The sequence below is a fragment of the Pipra filicauda genome, unplaced genomic scaffold (genome assembly GCF_003945595.2).
Source record: "Pipra filicauda isolate LSUMZ 115617 unplaced genomic scaffold, ASM394559v2 scaffold192_size1418226_pilon, whole genome shotgun sequence".
Lineage (NCBI taxonomy): Eukaryota > Metazoa > Chordata > Aves > Passeriformes > Pipridae > Pipra > Pipra filicauda.
Window position 1 is genome coordinate 428,343 of NW_024104301.1, and position 22,373 is coordinate 450,715.

The 22,373-nt window shown below is 46.0% G+C and overlaps 1 protein-coding gene across 1 annotated transcript; it reads left to right on the forward strand.

Moving 5' to 3' along the window:
• The first annotated feature begins 843 nt into the window (after window positions 1-843).
• Window positions 844-22,268, forward strand: PPTC7 (protein phosphatase targeting COQ7). Its single transcript, XM_027739782.2, has 6 exons — window positions 844-1,465; window positions 10,751-10,930; window positions 13,601-13,799; window positions 15,943-16,066; window positions 17,589-17,718; window positions 18,953-22,268. The coding sequence occupies exons 1-6, from the start codon at window positions 1,264-1,266 to the stop codon at window positions 19,009-19,011; spliced, it is 894 nt and encodes a 297-aa protein (XP_027595583.1). The 5' UTR covers window positions 844-1,263; the 3' UTR covers window positions 19,012-22,268.
• The last annotated feature ends 105 nt before the right edge of the window (window positions 22,269-22,373 follow it).

Here is a 22,373-nt window from a genome sequence, read left to right on the forward strand (position 1 = left end):
AGGGACAACAGGCCCTTTTGCACACCCACGAGCAGCACAGAGAACTGAGCTGTGGGAAACAAGGAATTGGGTCTTTTTGAACCCACTGGGTCTCTATAGCATTGAAGCTGTTGAAGTTGTGCAGGGGGACAGCTGAGAGCTTTGTCTCTCTCACCTACAATTAACTTTTTTTTTTGTTAACTCACCTACGATTAATGTAGTTTTAGTGGGTTTTGAGTGATGACTGCATGCCATGGCCACGTCGTGAGGGTTTTATTTGGCATTTCACGTTCCTTACCCAAAATGGATTTAACTCCCAGCACTCCCATGGATTTCCACAGAAATCTATCAAGCACTTCCACAGAAACCTCTCCTGCCAGCCCTCTCACGAGCTGGCTCCGTCCCTAAACCAACAGGGCGAGTCACCCTTTCAAACCCACATTTTTGCGGGGCGTGACTCCCATCGCTGTCCCCGGGCACCCGGAACGCGCGAGCGGCCGGAGCACTCCCTGCGAGTTATTCGGGGCACGCGAGACACGCGGAGGGCGTGGAGGGGCAGTATCTGGGTTAGGCACAGGGGCCGACAACGTTAATTGGGATAACTGCGGGTAAAAGGCGGCTCGAGACGCGGGCCCGCGGGGGTCGCCGCGAGGGGATGGCTGTGAGGGGGCCGCGACGAGGGGTCGCTGTGAGGGGGTCGCGGGGGCCGCCGGGAGCCGCCCGCTGTTATTGTCCCGCAACATGCAAATGAGGCGGCGCGGACAGCCAATGACAGGGTGCCCTTCGGGGCCGGCCGCGCACGCGCGCCGGGGGGCGGAGCCGACCCCGCGCCCCGCCCAGTGCCGGGCCCTCAGCTCAGCACGCGCGGCGAAGATGGCGGCGGCGGCGGCCGGCGGGGCGCGGGGGCGGCGCGGGCGACTCTGACCGGGCACGCACCGGGAGGGACGGAAGGGGCGAGCCCGGAGAGAGCCCGCAGAGCTCCGCGGGCAGCGGGGAGGAGCGGGACCCCCCTCGGGGGGGGGGAAAGTGGCGGCGGCGCGGAAGAGCGGGGGCGCTGCCGGCGAGCCCGGCCGTGAGGGGCCGGCGCGCGGGGCGTGAGGGGCAGCGAGGGCCGCACCGCGGGGGACGCGGTCCGCGGTGGGCGCGGCTCGGGGCGGCACCGGCGCGGTCCGGCGGGCAGGGGGAGGAAGGCTGGCGCCCTGCGGCGGGCGCTCGGCGGGCAGGAGGCGGCTGCGCCGGTGGCTCCCCGCGTTCCTGGCGCTCGGCTGCTGGGCGCCCCACGCCATGTTCTCGGTGCTCTCCTACGGCAGGCTGGTGGCGCGGGCGGTCCTAGGCGGCCTCTCGCAGACCGACTCCCGCGACTACAGCCTGGTCACGGCCAGCTGCGGCTTCGGCAAAGATTTCCGCAAGGGCATCCTCAAGAAAGGCATGTGCTACGGGGATGACGCCTGCTTCGTGGCCAGGCACCGCACCGCCGATGTGCTGGGTGAGTGCCCGCGCCGGGGGGCTCAGGTGGCTTTGACTTCCCTCTCTCTCCCTCCCTCTCTCTCCCTCCCTCCCTCTCTCTCCCTCTCCCTCCCTGCTCCGCACATGGCGAGCGGCTCAGCCTCTGCTCGCAGACAAAGGAGCTGGTTCTGCTAGGCAGTGTCAGCGTGAGTTCGCTTTTTTAGCTTCCCGAGGAAGCTCTCTGCTGCAGCTCAACCTGCCTTTGGCTTGCGGGGCTGTGTGTGCCGGGTGTGCGGGCCCAGCCTGGCCGTTTCACCTGTGGGTGCCTGTAAGGCCCAACGGCTCCGAAAGTCACAGAAACAGCTCCTGATGCGTTTCACTTTCTGTCTGCCTTTAAAACCTGACCGAGTCCTGCGGATATTCACTGCAGTTTCGCAGAAAAGATCACTGGAACAGACACTTCCTGATTTTAGCGTGTGCTATGTCCTTGTCAGGTGAAAGGCAAAGTGACATTGAGACTGGAATCAAATGTCAAACTTCAGTTTCGGTGTTTGCTCTGGCCTGATTGCGCTCTCTGCTTTGGATTCACGGCTGAAATCAATCGTAAGGCTTCAAATTATAGATAACCAATGGAATCTTCAGTCCATGGGCAGCATTGCTTTTGACAGTGCTTGACCTTTCTCCTGTGTGCTCAAGGTTGAATTTGGCTGACTGATCTTCTGCACAAGTTACTTGTGCTGTAACTGCCAGAAGCAAATTGTCACTAAAACTTTGACACTTAAAAAAAAAGCTTCCTCCCCCCTGCCTCTGTTTTTTATTTATTTCTTTAAAACCGGGGCTACACTGTGGTATCTCACGATGTGGGAGTGCTTGGTGATTCCTGTCGTTGTAACTTGGTTGCTATTTAATAGAGCCGAGATATTTTCTGCAGGAAGCTGTAACTTGGTGCTGGGTAACAGTATTGCTGGTTATTCCCAAAGGAACTGTTACTGTCAGAGTGATGCCACAGCTTCCAGGGAGATGTGCAGAACTGGGCAGTGCATTTTAGACACTGCATCTTCTCTGTTGTGCCTGTTCCAGAGAAACTTTTTTTTTAATTAGAATTAGCTGCTGGACACCCTTCCTTTAACATGTGACCAACCCTGGCTGCCTTTAAAGTTCATGTTAGGCCAGCACTGATAAATAACTGAGCAATTGGTATTTGCCCTTAAGAGCAATGCAGAATATCCTTCTACTTCAAGGTGGGCTCTTGGTGTCGGGAAAAGATAGATTTAGCCCCATTTGATGATGTTTGGGGTTTTTTGGCCATATTTGGTAATTACTACAGCTTGTGAACCTACAGCTTGTCTTGTCTTCCTGCTGGAATCAACAGAGAGTTGCAGTTCTGAGTTGGGTCTTTGCATTAATTTTCATGGCAACTTGGAAACAAACAGAATTGTAGCTCCACTTAAGGATCAAACAACAAAGAGGACAGCACACCAGGATGTTTGAAGTCCCAAGAAGAAAATAATTTAAATAGCAAAACTGTTGATTTGGGGGTTTGTTTTGGTTTGTTTTTTTTCCCCTTGTACGGCTATTTTCATGTTAGTTCTTTATTACTTTTTTAATGCACATACCAAAAAACCCAGATCTCTGTACATTCTGCAAAACCAGCAATGCTCAGGTGGGCTCTGACACCTCTAATTTGATGCTTTCTCTTCATCTGTAGTTCTCAAGTTTACAAGCAGCAGTTTTCTCCTTGTTTCTGCTGCTGTGATCATCTCTTTACTCTCCCTTTCTCAGCCAGCTCTTTTGCACTGTTGCAGGGAGAGTTTCAGCACCAGAAGTGTTTTCTGCCCTCAATTCCTCTTACTCTCATCACAAATCGAAGGTTCCTTAAAGATTTTCTTAAAGACTCTCATAAATTTCATACTAATTCAATACCTGCCAACTCTGCACCTCAACAAAACTGGCTGAGCTGAACTGTTGGGTTTCCTACTTAATTTTTTGGCATTTAAGGAAGGGGCTCACGTGGTTTGAGCCAAAGTGAACACTTGACACAGTAAGTGCTTTTGGAGAACAGTAAATTTCCAGTGTATCACTTGGAGTTAGTAGTCACCAGTGACAAAGCCATGGCAGATAATTTATTTGAAATTCTTCTGTGCCAGTGTTTTCTAGAACCAGTGTGTGGAGGGCTGGCCTGTGTGGGATGGATCTGGGTGTGGTGGAGCAGTGAAAGAGCTACTCCCAGTCCTTTGGCACGAGTGCTTGGGGATTCATTTTCTTGGGTCAAACAAAAGTTGACTTGGCAGTGTGTTTATAGCAGAATCAAAATGCTAAACACTCCTTTTGTTGTAGCTGTGCTGTAGAGTCTAAAGGCTGAACATTAACAGTGTCTTGTAGGCTGAGCTTTATCCTTTCACAGGAAGATCAGCAGAAAGCTTAAAGATTCAGGTTATTTCCATCCCTCTGTAGTTGTTAAATGCTTGGTAAGGCCCGTTACTGGTGCACTTGAATTCTTTGAGGGGTTTATCTCTCATTTTTATTTTTGTCTGGGACGTACCTGTCAAATTTGCACGTTTTCTTCCCGTTCTGAGCCCAGGGAGAAACAAGAAGCTCAGAACCAGTGTTTCCTTGGGGATCCCCCTGAGAAAAGGAAATGGCTTTACTGCTGATGTTATCTCCAGAGCTTTATGATTCAGGCCTATGTTTCCCTTCTGCTGCTGCTCGTACCATGTTGTACCTTTTTGTACATTCATTATCAGTGTCTTGGGTGTTCAGATCCTCAGAATATTCAGATATCTCATGGAGATGTGGGAGCTGTTCTGTGCTGCTTCATGTCTGAAGCCTTTGGAACTTTTGAGGACAGAAATACTGTTTTTCCAAGCTGAAAACCAAAACTCTTCAGGAGCTGACAGCTCTGGTTTTCCCCATTGGCGTGAGAGTAGAATTTTTAGTACACAGGGGACAACCCAAAATTTTAAAGTGGACTTGAACAGTTCTATAACCATTTCACTTATTTACCCAGAGTAAACATTAAAGCTTTTTTAGGAATTTTGAGCTGTCTCGTGCTGCTGATTGGTTTTTTTCCTTATTGTTGGGCTTTGCCTTCTCTTGCTTATTCCTGCCTTATCAGGCTCCCGATGTCTTTGCTAGTTTTTTATGGATTTTCCAAGCTGTTGTGTGACTCATTATTGAAACATTGCTGCAGCCAATGCTGCATCCCGTGACAGCATCACTTATACAATGTCTGTGCTGGGGACAAGTCTGGGTGTAGCCAGTGAGACTTCACTCGTCTTCCAAACTATTTCTGTCCCTCAGGAGTAGGAAAAAACTGTCTGGCAGCAGAGAACTGTTTGTCCACTGCAGATTTAAAATTGGACAACTGTTCTATCTGCTGCAAATCTTGATTTTGAATTCTTTTTGGGGGGAGTGGGTGGGTGCTGCAGGGCAGCTACTCTAAACTGAAAGGAAATGCACTTCATTTGAAAATTCAGTTTGTCAGCAGCCTTTGTAAGAGCTGAAACTCCAGAGTGGCAAAGCCCCTGGAATATTGTTAGTCTCACTGTCATCAAGGAAAGTAAACTACAACAGTAAAAGGATTTGTAGGTGAAATGTCAAGGTTGTTCTGGCAGCTGTAGAGGAGGAAGGGATTCCTGCTTGGATGCCTGAAGGTTACAGAGGACTATGTTAAGTGGTTTATTTGGTATCATACCTATTAAAGACATTGCTGCCTTATCACAACTTATCACACTAAAGGAGGCAAATTGTCTGCCTCCCTCAGAGCAGCCTTTCACCTACTGCAGTGGGAGAGCTCAGGGCACCTCAGAGGGAGTGATCAGTGATTTGCAAACAGTTGTGGTGTCTTAATTTGTAACAGACCACGTGGAATTTTCTGTGTAACATGGGAACGTAAGTGTAAGGAAACTACAGATTGAGAAACATCCCATTATCAGTCACATTCTTGTCAGTGCAATCCACATGTCAGCAGACCTGTTCCTGAGTGGCACCGAGTGGAACCTCTGAGAATGAAACTTCAGTCTGCTTATTCTTTAACCCCACAGTATCTGCAGGGATGTTGCACACAACGTTTCTGATCAGAATTTCCAGTTGAACACTTATTTTAACTGTAAATGCTGTTGGTGCTTGTCGATAGCAGAAAATTTTCTATTCTTATGTGGGTCTTGGCTTGAAGGAAAAGCAGGCTGTCTCGGAAATCAGGGATTTAACTGAGCACAGTGCAGGAGGTGAGGATTAGTCATACCTGTGTCGCAGGAAACGTTGCAGAAATCTCCTGCTGTTTGCTCTGGTTCATCCTCACTGTGCTGTGAGCCTGAGATTGTTCAGCCTGGCAGGGATTTCAGTGTCTGCCCCCCCTTCTCATCAGTTCCATTCTTGCTGAACACCTTGAGATTAAATAGTTATAACTAGGGAATTTTTTACAAAAAATAATTTAGTGTTCTCCTGGAGCTCCCCAAATCCACCGAGTGATTCCTTAGGCTTAAATAAAATAGGGAAGAGATCTACCTGGTGGAAACCTGTTTCAGGAACAAGTGGATGGTAGCAGGGTGGAAATAGATAAAAGGAACTGTTGCTTTTTCCCAGGAGTAGATACACAGTTTAATGATTGCAGTTCCCTGTTTCTCCTTCAGTTTGTTTTTCAACAACCTCACTCACTTTGCCTCCTGCTTTTTGTTCCTTGTTGTCACTCACCCAGTTACTCTCTCAAAACCTTTCTGTGTCATGCAAGGGTAGTTTAAGGTTTACTGTAACAGTGTGAATAAGTAACCTTTCCTTTTGTAACTCATTAGCAGTCACACACAACCTGCCTTTAGGGATTTGTATTTAACTGAGTTATTTCTTTCTCAAAACCTGAGGGGAGTGTGGACAGACACCCTTTGGCTCTGAGAGATCCCAGGGGAGCTGCTGGAGGGTCACTGCTGGCTTGGAGCATTGGACGTGCTCTGGATGGAGAACCTGTCTAGGTGTGTGATTTATGTCACCACTGATAAAACAGGAAATCTTATCAGTTTATCTCAGTTCTGATATGTTGACAAATATTAGGCGCTGTATTTCGAACTTGTGTGGTGCAGCAGATTGCCCATTTTTTACCATTTTAGCCTTCTGTTTTTGATGCAGAATTAATTCAGCCATAAATATATCCTTTTGGTGTTCTTTTGTCAGTGATTCATTGCTATTTCAGGTGAGGATCTCAAAAAATGGAAAGTTCAGTAGGATGTGTGGAGTGTCTTACCAAGTTAATTGTGGTTGCATGCACGAGCAGTTCCTGCTGACACACTTGTGCCTGCCTGGGGCTTCTGTGTGAGTTTTATTCTTGGCTGATGCAATGGCTGAAAGTATCCATCTTCCAAGAGATTTTTGGGAACAGGGTGGTACTTTTGGACTCTGACCACGTTTGCCAGCAAGCCAGAACTTCCCCTCATAACACTATTTATATTAAACAGGATTTGATCAGTATGGTGGGTTTGTTATGAACTTTCAGCCTGTTTAGTTTATATTTGTATGTAGTTTATATTTCTGAACTAGGCAGAACACCTGGATCTCACAAAAGTATGTGGTGAAAAGCAAATATTGCTGCTTTCAACACTGGCTGGGTATTCCTGGGCTCCTGCAGTGAACCTCGTGTGTGCTGGCAGGAAAAACAACTTCCCATTTGCATTTCAGCTGGTATCTTATCCCAGGTGCTTTCAGCATTTGGAAATCAGCTTTCCCAAGTTTCCCTGCCAAGATCTTCCCTGGCTTAGTCAGTGCCGCAGCATCAGAGGCTTGGGCTTTGTCTTGTAACTTCGTGACAAGTGTTTCTCTGGGAGAGCTTTTGATACATGGAATCTTTGAGAAGTTGGAAGAAGCTTTGTTTTGGACTGACACATGCAGCAAGTATTTCATCTGGCAGGAATATATGTGTGTTTTCCAGCAGAAGGCAAGGTAGTGGGGTATTAACTCTCAGAGATTCTGAAAGGTCTCCATTGTATAGTTAAATCTTGGAGAAGTATTTATTCTTTTGAAGTAATTTATTGTGAAATTTTCAATTGCTTTATTTACACGGATGGTTCATCTGGCTGCAGGCACTGCTCTGTGTCACGTGGATGTTTGTGTAACTTCTGCCTGGGCTTGAACAGGGAATAGCCACAGGAATGTTCCTTCTATAAAATTTTCTCATTTACTGAATAGCTTGAATGAAAAAACCCCAAGGACTGTGTACAGCTCAGTTTCAGCAGCTCCCCGCCATGCAGTTTGTCTTAAATGTCCTGAGAATTCCTACTTTGTAACATGGTTAATACTGGAAGACAATGGTTTATGGTTCAAATGTAAGAAAAGAAAAATCTGAGTAATCTTTTTCACTTAAAGGTAATTATTTTGAATATTTACCTTTTTTTTTGGTCTTGGATGAAAACAATGATAACAGAAATAAATAGAGCTTGGCATTATTCCTTGGTAATGATCCTGCCAATATCAGTACCTTTGAATTTTCCTTTGGTGACAGAGGGAAAACATGGTATTACATCAAAAGTTGAGTTTTCAGTTCTTGCTATTTCTGGAGTCTGGAATATCTCACTAGTTTTGCTCCTTGTTTGCTGTGAATCAAATACCACAAAGTTTTCTTAAACTTTATTCTCCTTTACATTTCCTCTATTTCAGCAGCAGTTTACTCAGTCTGATTCAAAATCATATATTCCTTTCCCATGAAACTGTTTAGTTTATAGAGAATATTGAATGTAAAGATGCTGTTTTTATTTTAAAAACATGCTGAAGGCTGGCAGGACAGGATGGCTGGAGATCTTGGGGACTGTAAAAACCTTCCTCTAAGGCAAAAAGCAGTAAAGGAGGATGTTTTCTAGAGGTCCCTGTGTGGTGTGGGGCTTCTTGGCTGGACTTGGCCTCTGTTCTGCCACTGGGCTTGGTGGCATCAGCAATTCCTGGCTCAGGGCTGGAGCAGGAGGAAGCATTTGACTGCTCTGGTGGTGTTGGATGCTTGGGGAGCCAACAAGGTCATTTAGCTTACATCAAATGTAGTGACCTATTATCTTTAAGGGATACAGTTCAAAAAAAAAAAAAGGTAGGAAAAAAAGGCCTTTGGGGAAAGACCAAAATTGGTGCCACGTGAGTTGCTGAGCAGATGAGGTGTGATGGTGGTGTCCCAGTGAAAGCAGCCTCCAGGGGCTGCTCCTGAATGTGATGGTCCCGTTGACTTCTGTGCTGGGATGGAGCAGGGATCCAGCTGTCCTGGGGATTGGGAAGCAGACAGTCTGTTCTAAAGGCAGAGGAGCTGCCCGGGGATGTCTAGAGGGTGATTGCTTTGGAAGGCACTGGCAGAACGTGCTCAAAGCTGTTCATAGCTTGCAGAAAGCAGACAGGAAGGCAAAGACAAAGCCAGTTCATGGCCCAAGACAGAGGATGGAATGTGCTGTCATGAGCATGGATTTGCATTTCCTGCCTGGAGTGAGAAGTGAGCAAAGAAAATCAGGTGGCACACTCTTATTTTTCCTCTGAAAATGGAATAGGTTTTGATAACTCCCTTCTCAGGTGCTTGCTGTGGTGGCTCTCTGGTCTCAGAGAGCTGTAGTGTTTCTGTTCCCGTGTTTCCCAACACTAATGTAAGGTGTTTATGGATTGCTTGAGAGAACTCCATAACTTCTGCCCAGCTTTCTCTGGAACTGCCTTGGGAGCCAAGAGCTTTGGGCACTTGTCAAACAGCATCTTCTCCTTGCGTTCCCCTGCTGTCAGTGAAGCAGTGCAGAGTGAAGCAGGCACAGTCTGGATTGCGTCCATCTTAAAGGGAAGTTAAAAAAAACAAACTTCTCTGGTAACTTCACGTAAAGCACCATCATCCAACCTGGAGTTTCTGTTTCAAGTTCTAGGTCTAGAACTTTTCCTTTGTGATCTCTTATTCTAGACCTGTCCGTGTGGCAGCCAGAAGCAAAGGGTCAATCCAGTATTAACCTGAGGTTGTGAGACCTGTAGGGAGGGGATTAATCTGTTCTTGAAGACTCCAGAAAAGGTGTTTTCGAGAATGCTGGGGTCCTACAGAGCTTCTTCCCAGGATCTGGTCCCAAGGGGTGAATGAATGCAGGGATCCGCATCCCTGTAATATTCTTCTGCGAAAGCAAAAGGACAAAGCAGGTGTCTAAAAGGTTGTGCACTATTTTAGGGAGAAATCTGATTAATGTTGATGGGCTGTTCAGAATCCTGGCAGATTATAGTTCACACCAAGGTCGGCTCCAACCCTTCCGTCTCAGTTTCAGCCCGTGTCCCATCTGAAGGGCGATGGGAGATGAGGAAACTGAGTTTTAGCTTCTCACTCACATTTTCATGCCTTTGCTTGCAGTGTGTTGTTTTTTTCCTGAGGAGACTGTCCTTCAGCACAATCTGAGCTCTGAAATTCCCCCTTTGTGCTTTTATCATGAACACATTTTAGCTTTATTACAAGCTGGGCTTGAAAGGGTTCGTCCCGTGCTGAGGATCAAAAAGATTTTTGGAAAGATTTTTACATAGTAACATTTTAATCTCAAATAATGCCTTCAGCAGTATTTTACTTTAATCATTTGGGGGAAATTCAAAGTTCTAGCTGAATGACCTGCAGAATATGATGTCTGCTGCTCACCTCCCTCTGAACACCCCCTTTCCATGAGCACCTTCCCTGTTTTCCTCTGCAGCTGCTCAGAAGTTTCCAAAGCTTTGGCAAAATTGCTCAAATTTTCTGATCCAAGTTTTTTAGAATAACTAAATGCAAATTGACTGGATTGTAGTTAGTTTTCATTCTCCTGCTTGGCTGAAGCCGTAAGCAACAAATTCTCCTTGGAAGGGGTAGGTCCCAGCATTGTGTTGGTTACATGGATTTTGGGATACATGGAAATTGAGATTACCAAATAGAAAGTATTGTTTTTCATATGAGCATTGAGAAAAAACTGGGCTGCTGGGGAGTGGGGAAGAGTTTCTTTATCATTTCTGTACTAGTTAAAATCTTAACAACCATCACATTTAATTTTTCCTTTCTAATGAGCTAATCAAAGGTTAATGGGATTGAATTCCCATCTTCCCCCCCAAATTCCCTATTTCTCTAGTGGAGTCAGCCTCCTCATCCTCAGCATTAGACTTTTGCCTTTTTTCCAGCACTTCAGATGATATTTAGGGTTTGTCTGGGAGGTGATGTCAGCAGTTATCTCACAAATACTTACAAATTTCGTTGCTAATCCAAACTGTTTTTCAGGCAGGTGCCGAGTCCTACCTTTTAGTTACTAAATATCCTAAGTGACGTAAATAATTAAACCCCTTGTTTTGGAAAGCATTGCTGTTCATGTAACACTCCTCTTCTCTTCTCTTCCAGGGGTGGCAGATGGTGTCGGTGGCTGGAGAGACTACGGGGTTGACCCCTCTCAGTTCTCAGGGACTCTCATGCGAACGTGTGAACGTTTAGTGAAAGAAGGACGGTTCGTTCCCAGCAATCCTGTCGGGATTCTCACTGCAGGCTATTGTGAGCTGCTGCAGAACAAAGTACCTCTGCTTGGTAAGACACCAGGAATCTGTCAGTTCGATCTGGGTTGTGTGTTACCTACACACAGACTTAGTGAGAGTTGCTTGAAATCTGTTGGCAGCTTCTGCAACAAATCTACAGGCAGTCAACTTCTCTTATTTCTGTGTTTTCAGTTAATTTGGAGGCATCCTTATTTCTCTTGTGTGTTTAAAAGCTGTTTTAATTAATTTAGTAATGCAGGGAGTATTTGTGTGTGTGTATATATATATAAAATGAAAGGCCAGCTGCCTTTCTGTGTGAAGGGTGAATTCACCAGAGTTTGCAGAGCGAGTTCTGCAGCAGAACACGCTGTGGCACATGTGCTCACCCTGTGTTTTGGAGGTATAAATAACTGTTCTCTGCTGAAAACTCTTCATGGTTGGTTGTGGCTTTTTGCTTAAGCTCTGCAAGGAAAAATATTTTCTGAGAATAACTGGATGCAGTTCTGCTCATTCCTGGCCTTACTGCTCCTGTTGCCTTTTATGTCTAGTGAACTCAAACCCCAGTTGGCTGATCTCAGTAGTTTATATCATCTGATCTCTGGGAGTATTATTTTTATAAATCTTTGTGGGGGATTCATTACAGATCTTTCTGAAAGCCATCTGAAGTAGATGCTTCACATATTCTATGTCAGACTTGATGTGAGACAGGGCATTCAGCTGCCTGGGGAATGGGAGCAGATAGAGAGGTGCCATTTGGCCTGAGCTGACAACCGTGCAAAGGGGACACTTTCTAAAGGACATGAGCCCTCCTGTGCACCAAGAAAGTGTTGCCCTGTGTGATATGTGCAGGGCTCACCTGACCTTAAGCTCCTGTGCCAGAGGAGTGCAGGGTGAGCTATATTTAACTTGTCTGCTGAGCTGGGAGCAGATGTTCTCGCATTATACGCCTAAAGAATAGGTTGGAACCTCAGCAGTGACCTTAAGTGTCACCAAAATAGCAGAGCTCAGTAATTACATTAGGATTTGGGGTGGTTAATGGTGCTTATTTCTGCAAAGCAGATGTAGCTGTAAGTGATCTCCAAAGTGGGCCACTGGAGAGAGCTTCCCCACGGCTTTGGAGACGGAGGCAGCTCAGCTGGGCTTGACCTTTGCAGGGCTGAAAAGCAGCGTGTGCTGAGTCACAAGATCTGCATTCCACACATGGCCTCCTGGTTACACTCTGCTAATAGAGTTAGAATTTGAAACTAATGATCCTTAGTGTTTCTCCTTTAACAGAGAACAGTATTTTTAGAAGGAGGAATAAAACCCTGGAATTACCACAGCAATGAGCATTTAGAGTTTATTTAAAATAAAGGGAAGGGAGAGAACTTCATTAAGGAGGATTCATTAGGCAGTAACTTTTCCTTGCTGTTGTGCTCTGAGCCTGGATACTTGCTTCATCAGAACTGAATCCAGCAAATATTATAAAATAAAACCGAAATGGGAGGAAACTGTGCCAATTATTTAAACACTGTTGTGTTGCAGAACAGTCTTGGACACTGTCACATCTAAAATCAGAGCTTTTCGTGTAGTACTGTTTTGTAAGAGTGGAGAAGGTCCTGTGTGTTCACTAGAGAACAAATTCAGGGCAAGTGCATTGCAGGGAACTCTGTTAGAAAGGGAAATGTGTGGAACAGGCAATGCCTGGAGCCAGCTGCACTTGTGCACTAGCAAGGCTCATCCTGAGCTTAGCTCCTTGCAAGCCTGTGGTCTGTCCAACATGTAGCCGTGCTTGGAAAATCCTGCTGGAGGAACACAGGATAGAAGATGAAGACTTGTGATATGGGACAGAAGTCAAGAAGAAAGGCTTTAGCTGTATCTCACTCTTGAGGAAGGAAATGTCTGCTGTGGATGTGCTGTCCTGTCCTGTCTGCAGGAATGGAGCAGTTGCTGGTTGCTCTGAAGGACTCTGTGGATGTGTTTCTTTGCAACACAGTTGTTTTTGTGGCTTGCAACCAAGCACAGTTGGTGGCCATTTCCCAGTGAATGAACCAAGAATTCCTCGGTGCCCTCAAGCATAGCTGGGATAGTTCTGAGCATGGTTGACATGTTCCTGTTGTTACTTTAATCTGGAATAGTGTTTGTCTCTGAAACATGTTTTCTTTACACTTTGGAAGTTGGTCTCCTGAGGATGTGAAGCAGGCTCTGCACAGCCAGGCTGGGAAGAGCAGCATTTTCATGTTCTGAGCAGAGAAGTGCAATAGGACCTAACACTTAATTGCAAACATTCTTTACTTAGTGGGGTTTATTTACAGCTGATGAGTGAAACTGTGTGGAGAGCACCTGGCATTGCATGGATGCTGCTGGAATTCTATTATGTCCATGATTTCGGAATTTCAGTATTTTATGTGAGTTCTGTAAATCCAGTCCTATAGCAGAATGTGCTGACATATGTTGGGTTGGAAAACTGTAAATAAGCCAAACAAAACAGGTATTTGTCAGCATAATGTGTTTACCAAAATCAGAGCAGGAAAAGTGAGTCCTACACAAAAATCAGACATGGCGTTGCAAAGATTTCTAGCGCTTTGCTGTCTTTATTTTGTATTAGTTGTGGCATTATTGAGCATTTCCATTTCTCCTGATTATTAAACTTTGATAAGTGTTTGAATAATTGAACTGTTGATGAAATCAGTGGGAGAAGCAGCAGTTTGTGTGAGGCTGACTGCAGTCGCTGTGTTTGCAGGGAGCAGCACAGCTTGTATCGTGGTTCTGGACAGGACAAGTCACCGTTTACACACAGCCAACCTGGGGGACTCCGGGTTTTTGGTGGTCAGAGGAGGAGAAGTTGTCCATCGCTCTGATGAACAGCAGCATTACTTCAACACTCCCTTCCAACTCTCAATAGCTCCTCCAGAAGCAGAAGGAGTTGTCTTAAGTGACAGGTAAGGTGGGGAAGGAACTGAATGTTTAATCTGTGCGTGTGAGCGGCTTCCAGGAAGTTGCAGTTTTGCTGGGGGGGCTCTTCCTGGCCTGTAGGATTTCAGCTCGTATCCAGTCAGGTCCACACCTGATAATGTGAACATTTATCACCTTGTACTTAACTTTGTACCTGCTGCAGAGCACGAGTTTATTGGGCTAATGGTTATTCATGCTGGCCTATTCCCATGGTCCTGATCCATGGGGAGATGTCAGTGGCTAAAGCTGGTGTGTGTGCTGGTCATCCTGGACAAGTGGCTGCTCTTACCAGTTCCAATCCCTGTCTGTGCTCCCTCGAGACTGTTTGGAGTAGCTAATTTAGATATCTTGGCACTGAGGTAGCAAGTGCTTGAAGAATAGAGTAGAGGGACATGTGACTGTAAGTTGTGTTTCCAAGTAGCTGTTTCCCTCAGCATATTGTATTTGACCAAAACGAGCAAAAAAACTGCTTGGCAGAACACCAGGCTGGGAATGAGAGGATGAGGAGAGGACAATCTGTTCACAGAAATGAGTCCTTTCAAAGGCTGGCTTGTTCCTATGTCTTCCCCTAAGAATGTCAGGCTGATCCACCCTGGCTTTGTGAACCCTCATCAGTAATATGAAATAAATTTTTTAAAAATCAGCTTTCAAATTGTGTTAAAATAGAATCAATTAGGTCGGAAAAGACCTCTGAGATCATTGAGTCCAAGTATATACAGTTCTCAGAAATGGTTATTCACTCATTGAAGTGATCTCTGTCATCTGAATATAGGGAGATTGCAACAGGATCTTCAGACAGTGGCCATGGCATCCAGCTCAAGTCTTTGATGCAAGGTTCGGACTCGGTGATCTTAAGACTCTTTTCCAGCCTAAGTGATTCTCTGAAGTCTCAAGGCTGAGGCAGTGAAGGTTATGACTTCAGTGCCAAAATAGCTCTTTTTGAAAGTGTTGTTAAAAGTTGTTGAAACTCCTGACCGTTCCTGCCTGTGGCTTTATTTCCTCATCTTACAACTGCCGAGAGGAAACCAGGGTAGAACTCTGAAATTAAACCCCTCAATAATCCAGCCTCTTTGTCAGACTAAAATTAAATGACATTTGAAATTCCAGAGCTGTAAAAGTCTTCATTTTTCTGAGATTCTCTGTCATCCATAGGAAGACCATAAAACCCAAAAAGCAGAAGGATAATTGGTCATGTCCAGTGGAAGTCAGGGAAGCCAAGTAATCTGAGTCATCCCATAATAAGGAAAAGCACAAGATAAATGTGCTCCCACACTTGAGCTGTGAATCATGATTACAGCGTTCTGGCTGGTTCCTGTGCTGTTCCTGACGTTAATTAGTACTTATGGGCCTCACCGAAACGCTTCTCCAGTCCCTTTTTTATTTGTTGTCCCAGTTCAGTGGGGAATTTGGCTAAATATGGGCACAGGCAGGCAAGCTCAGCTCCATCAACCTTCCCGAGGCTGCAGATCAGTGGAGCAAAGCTTCTCTGTGTTTTGGCAGAGAGGCAGCAGTTTCTCCTTTTAAAGACCCCTGAAGAGTCTTTAAAAATGAAAGTTTTGTTTTTATGTTGCCTCAGAGAATCAGATTTTGCAGCAATATTCATGGCCAAATGGGGTGTTTTCTCCTCTTGCTGTTGTCTAATGTCTTAGACACAAGTATTCCAACTGGCTGAGGTCTCCTGGTAGACATATTTCTTATTCCACTGAATTAGAAAGTGATTCAAAATCCTGAATTGTTTGGGCCATTATGAATTGTCCTTTCAGGTATTGCTCTCTTACATGTTTAAGATGAGCAGGAGGAAGCCCTGAGCTGCCCTTCTGCTTACTGGTTTCCATGGAGATGCACTCATGAAGCAGATTAATTTGCAGGATTGTTCATCTGGGAATTGTAACTGCAAATCCTTGGTGGAGTAGCTGGAGTTTTACCTGTCTGCAGTCCCAGTGCTGTGCTGGAGCTCCCTGGCCAGGCCGGGCTGGTGCAGAAGCTCCACAGTCAGTGATTCTTCCTTTCTTTTGCAAAAAGCCCCAAACTGTAGTGACGTGCAGGAGCTGTGGCTGTGCTGTTGGACGTTCCCTGGGGGGTGTGAGGGGTCCTTTTTAACCTCTCTGTCCCCTCCCTGTCCCCCCCCAGCCCCGAGGCTGCCGACAGCACGTCCTTCGATGTGCAGCTCGGGGACATCATCCTGACGGCCACAGACGGGCTGTTCGACAACATGCCCGACTACATGATCCTGCAGGAGTTAAAGAAGCTGAAGGTGGGTGTGTGATTCCTCAATCCCTCACATCTTTTGTGCTGCTAAACCTGAATCCTTTAAAGGCTTTTCACATAATCCCCCATGTGAGCAGTGGGAAGGGATGCTGACCCCAAAGCTCTGTCTCTTGGATCTGCATCCAGAGGCAGCAGCTGGGGCATAAATTTCCCAAGTGGCAGCTGGTTCCATGGCAATAACTGGGAAGGGAAGGGGGAAATGTTCAGTCCAGGCTCTGCCCTTGGCCAGCTCGTCACACACGGCACCTGCAGCTTGTAGATGCTACACATGAAAATAGAGCATCTCCTCCCAGGTTGTTTGGGGGCTGAGCTCACACTTCAAATAATTTCCAGCTTTTTTGAAGGGTTGTAAATCATGAATTCTAATGGAGTGTGTGCTGTCTGAACTGTGGGTTGCACGTGCTTGAAAATCTTTAATGTTCTGTTAAAAAAAAAAATCCTGGCAACTTTCCCAGGTTAGTGACCACAAATGTTCTTTTTAAATAGTAAAAATGCATTAAAATATTTTAATTTGGGTGAGAACATTTAGCTTAAGGCTATTTACTTACAGAAAGGAAAGTATACTTAAGGAGATATCAATATGTATAACCTCCCTCAGGAAACTACTTTGCTGTGAAATGCAAATAAGAGTGACATAGAGAATTACAGTGTGGTTTTCAGAGAATTTGGCCTGTTCTTATCCTGCAGCTACACAAGTCACTACCCCGTGTGGCTGCAGCCACCTCACAGCCCTGTCTGTGGGCAGAGAAGGGTTGTCCTGGGCGGACCCTGGAGCTGGAATTCCCTTGTGGAAGAAGGCTGAGCTCCACCTTTTGGCGTGTTTGGGAAAGGCACCGGAGTTCCCCGAGGGGTTCAGCCAAAAGTTAATCACATAAACGCCTGCTAATTCCCAAACCTGCGGGGAAGGCTCCTGCAATGACAGGGCACTTCAGAACGGTTACAGACTAAGAGAGCAGTGCTTGTCTGTCATGTTGGCCTGAGCGAGACAAGCCTTGCAGTGAAGCAGCAGAGTTATTGAAACTGAATTAAAACCAGGCCCTTAAAATGCAGCCTGGAGAAAGTTTGTGCTTTTTTTGTCATCTGACTTTTAAAGTGCCCCTTCTCCCCAAGTGTGCTCTTGTTGATTGGGGTAAGAGGGTCAGGGGTGCAGGAATTGCACCTGAGGTAAAGCATAAACACTTCACCAAAACACGAGTGGGAGTTTGCAGGTGAAGTGCAGGGACAGCTCCAAATGTCCCCTTTCCTTCAGCTGAGTCTGGTTTGAGTATTAGTTTTCTAAGTTTGTAAATTCTGTAAACCCTCCAAACCCAAGTCTTGTAGCTGCTGGTGGGGGGTTGAGGCCCGGCCTTGGCTCGTGAAGCTGCACAGTTGTGGGGAGGGCTCTCTTTGCAAGGGAGGCTGATAATTAGTGCCCTGGCACTGAGTGACCTCCAAAACGGACAGGCAGCAGCAAACCAACTCCTGGAGACTTCCTCATAAAAAATAAACCCTTTTCCTGCTGAATTCAGAACTCCAACTACGAGAGCATCCAGCAGACTGCCCGGAGCATCGCGGAGCAGGCGCACGAGCTGGCCTACGACCCCACGTACATGTCGCCCTTCGCGCAGTTCGCCTGCGACAACGGACTGAACGTGAGAGGTGAGAGCGGCCTCCTCCCACCCTGCCATCCCCCAGGAACCTTCAGCAGAGGGAAGTTCTGTTGTCTCAAAATACAGTGGGAGAACAGAACGTTAGGAAACGTGGTTGGCAGGAGAGCACCAGGCTCGTGTGGGATTTGGAGTAGGAGCCTCCCGTGGGGAAGCAGCTGGAGCCCAGGGAACGCAGCGCACTGGTGGTTTTATTTTTAACCCAGTATGTACGTTCCTGCCCCAGGCTCCTGGGGAAACTGTGCTTGATTTGTTCTTGGATTTGGATGTGTGGGTGGTGATGTGTGAGGATGGCTTTTGTTGAATTTTTTTATTTTTTAAAGTCTTCTCTTACAGCTGCATTTCAGCTGAGGTTCTGCCCAATCTTTGATAGTTTTTGGGTTTGTTTTTTGGTTGAAATTTGTGACTCTTGTACCATTGGCATCCCCATCCTGATCTCTCCATTGGTTCTGCTTCTGGGCTCTAAAAGATACTGACACCTGGCAGAGCTCAGAGCCTGAGCAAACACCTTTCTTTTATTGTTTTTTTTTCTTTTAAATAACTCAATATAATTCTGCTGGTAAAGATGTTCTTATCTCTCTATCAAGAGGGCAGGATTTCCTGCCCCTTTCCTAAGGTAGAGCTTGGGCTCCCTGGTGCTCCAGGCTCAGTCACTGAGAAGTGAAACTGCGGATCTCTGGATTCCCTGGTGTGACTTCCCAGTAACAAAATACTTCTCCTGAGCCATTTCTCCAGGATTTGAGTGTTTGCTCTGGATGTTGAGGATTGAAAAGTAGCTACTAAAAATGCTAAGTAGCTTTTAGAAACACATGAGGTAATACAGTGCTGGAGAAGATGCTAAAGTGGTGTTTGATTTACAGTGGAAATTCCTGAGGAGATCTGACTTCATGGCAGTTTCCTTGTAACAGTGCAGTGTCAGGTGTTTTCTGCCTTTATTCAGTAGTCTGCTAGAAAACAGGCTCTGTGCTCTGCCAGCTGCCAGTGTTCAAGGTTCTGACCTCCTTTTCTCAGCCTGATCTCACTGGAGCTGAACAGGAGAGTGTTTTTGTGCCGTGTTAGATGTCACTGCTCCCCTCGTTTGGAAAGGAGATGGAGGAAGCAGAGCTGGTGTCTACACTGAACAGGCTTTGAATATTTGATTTTAAAAGAATTTTCCACGGGAAATGACCCAGATGATGCGAAGACGACGAGTTTGATGAAATAAGTGATGTTTTCCTTCACTGCAGGGGGCAAACCAGATGACATCACCGTCCTTCTGTCCATCGTGGCCGAGTACACAGACTGAGGGCCCGCTGGCCCGCTCCCGGAGCCCCGCACGGTTTCCTGCTGGCAGGATTGATCCCTCCTCCCTCCTGCCCTGGGCAGCTGGCCCCGAGCCCGGCGCCCGTCCTGAGACAGCTGAGTCCTTGCTAAGAACCACTCGTAGAACACTGGTCTTGCTCTGCCAGCAAGAGATGAAGAAGCTCAAGGCCTGGAGCGTCTGTCAGAGCTTAGTCATTGTCCGTGCCAGGGGCAGGATCCATCCCACGGCGTTCCCGCACTGGAGATGGGACTTTCCAAGGAGTAGAATTGGTTGATCATCTTTCAGAGTAGATCAATAGGTAACCCCTCTGCACGAGGGCATCTTACTCTTTCCTAGGAACGTTCGCTGTTGTTGAGGGTGTGTTACAGCCCCAGTTCCATAAAGCATAGTCTTGTTCCAGTGGTAGCCGAGGTTTCGTGTTCCTGAGCTCCAGTTTTCAGGAGATTTATAACTGCTGTAAACATTCTGCTCTTGCCATCCATGGTGTCAGCCTTAGGAACCTTTTCTAGTACGAGATTTCAAACAAACCTAGTTCAAGTTATATGGATGCAAATGTGTTTTGTGATTTCAGGTGCTTAACTGTGATCTTAAAAAAAGTTCTGCAGATCATTCGTCCATAATGGGCCTGGTTCTGGATGTTTTGGCTGTGGATAATTATTATTTTTATTAAACAAGACTTCTAGCTCAGTCTCAAACAGCCGAGCTGGCCACAGCTGAGGTCTTTGAGCATTTGAACCCATCTCCTGGTGGGAAATGCTCCGGTGGGAGGTTGCACAAGGAACAGCTCATCCTCAACTCCCAACGTCCTCACTTTGGGTAGATAATCCTGTCGTTGATGAAGCCTAATTTGTGTTAATAATCGCCATTGCTTGTAGAACAGAATATGCTGCACCACTTTAAGTCCAGCTCATCCTTTCTGACTCAACAGGCACCTCTTTGCTTCTGCTGCGGCAGCGAGTACGAAAATGAAACTTAATGAATAATCAGCAAAACTTACATTTCAGTAACTAAAGTTTAGGGGTTTCAATGAACCTTAATGATGTTTACAGTTATCTAACAGCCACTTTGCAATATGACATTTCGTTTTCAATGACAGTAGCTCACGTTTGTTTCCCCCGCCTTCCAGCCAGCTTTTCCTTTTCCTTTCCTGAGGCTCATACAAAAGCTGAGAGCTGTAAAGATATATATATTTTTGGTCAGTTTTTCATTAACTTTTTTGCCGGTAGAAAAGTATGTAGAAATAAATTAAAGCCATGTTTTTATATATAAAAAGTCGGGTAATGTTGCTGTTTAGGTGAGTGCAGTTAAACTTGGTCAGTAAGGAATCTTTCCTGCTCTCAAGAGGAGATTTTTACTACCTGGTTTATTGTATTAAAACTGTTTAAGTTTGAGGTTACCTCAACTTGTTTAAAGAATTTTTGTGGACTTGTACTGTATATTTGCGTAACTATGTCAAGCTTTTATTTAAGGTCATTTAACATGTACCATGTACATGTCATTTTACTATATTTCAATGCATCATGCTTGTAACAGGCATTTCATTTATAATAAGTGATTAATTTGGGAGCTCTTCAGTAATTTATCTGCTATTCCTCAATTGGCATAATGTTAGGGATCTACTTTGAATCACCTTGTAATTACTTGTCAAAATGCCTTAACTACCCTAACTTGACCAAAATGGGATTTTGGTGAGGGTATGGGGAGGATTCTGTTAATGAAGAGAAATTAATTAGTTTTGTGACACATGAGCAGTGAGTGGTGGAGAACTTTGCACAACCTGTCAGTCCTTGTTTTGAACTGGCCCAGCTGTGCCTGGCTGGCTGTTCGAGGAATGTATTCACTGAGCACAGGGCTTTGTTCCTCGCCTTGGGGGGGCCTTGCCCTCCCAAATCTGGGTGTCTTCACATTTTGTCCGCCAGTATTTCCCCTCAGCTTCTGGATTAGAGCAGATTTGATCAATTCTTGTGTCCCCTGACCTTCCCTTCAGGAGCCCTTGGGCTGTTGCTCTGACCTGCTCTCAGCACAGTTCCCAGCCCTGGTGTTTCCCCCCCGGCTTTCCAGAACTTTCCCTTGGGGAAAGTGTGTGGGTCAGAGGGATGCACCAGGGTCTGGAATTGCCTGTGAGGCCAAGCTGTGCTCCCTGTCTGTACCCACAGAGCCCTTTGCCTCATATCACACCATGAGTTGTTGGTTTTTTTGTTTTGTTTTGTTTTGTTTTTTCTCATAAAGAACAAATTTGGATTTTGATTTACAAATCATGAGTTTTTCCCTCACCAGGCACACCAAAGACCAGTAAAGCTTTTAGCTTTTCCATCTGTTTATAAAGCAATACTGTATTATAAAGAATTGATATTTTTATCACATGCTTGATTGTGTTGGGTTTTTTTTAAGACGTGCACTCTGAACATATCAAACCTGAGTTTTTCCTACGAACTTATCGCTGTCTGCGCACAAGAGATTTTGGGAGAAGGAAACGACAGGGCCCATCCTATCAAAGTAATTCCCAGCAATGCATGAAGCAGTAACACTTGCTAGGGGAAGGTTAGTGGGAATGTTCCCGAGGGGAATGGACAAGAAAGGTGTTCCCTGACTTGGAAGCGAGCGGAGCTTGGAGCTGCTGCAGAGGGTTGTTCTTTCTGGGGAGCTGGTGGGTCAGGAGGAGTTTGTCCCCCAGGAAGCTGGGATTGCTCCAGCAGCATTAGGAGGGGTTGGGGTGAAGCAGGGCTAGGATGTGGTGAGTTGAAAAGCTCTGTGGTTCCTGCTGCTTTCCTGGCTGTCTCTAGGAGAGTTGTGACACACAGGTTCCCTCCAAATGTCCTTCGTTGTGTTTCTCGAGAAGGTCAGGCTGAAAACAAAACCAGAAAGCAGATTTGGGACCAGACAGTTACGAGTGAGTGGAGGAGAAGGGAGAGGAGAAGGTCTGGCAAAGGTGGGAGGATTTAGTGATGGAATCTCCATGTCTTAGGAAGGGACATCCTTTCTCCGGGGGGAACCAGCTGGTGTGTGTGGAATCCACTGTATGCAGTTCCTGACAAAGGTGGCTGAAACCATGAAGCAAATGTGAGTCTGTACCTGAGGATGCTTTTCTGTTGCTGTTAAAGTGAGACTATCATCTATGCTTACCTAAGAGGCAATTATGTGAATTTCATGTCTGAGGTATAACTTATGCAGGAATAGTTCTGTAAATACATTTAAATGAATTGTAAAGATATTTAATAAATATAGTATTTATACTAAAATGTGCTTTTTTAAAGTTAAGTTGCCTGCAAACCCTCTGTGTGTTGCCGTGGGGAGGTGGTTGGTGGTGCAGAGGCACAGCCAGTGCTGGGGGGGAAGGCAGTCAC

What these genes read in the sequence shown, in the direction of transcription:
- PPTC7 (XM_027739782.2), top strand. Translation starts at nt 1,264, where the DNA reads ATGTTCTCGGTGCTCTCCTACGGCAGGCTGGTGGCGCGGGCGGTCCTA. An exon ending in AGGAGTTAAAGAAGCTGAAG is followed by an intron (nt 16,067 to 17,588) that starts GTGGGTGTGTGA and finishes TGCTGAATTCAG; the next exon opens with AACTCCAACTACGAGAGCAT. An exon ending in CAACGGACTGAACGTGAGAG is followed by an intron (nt 17,719 to 18,952) that starts GTGAGAGCGGCC and finishes CCTTCACTGCAG; the next exon opens with GGGGCAAACCAGATGACATC.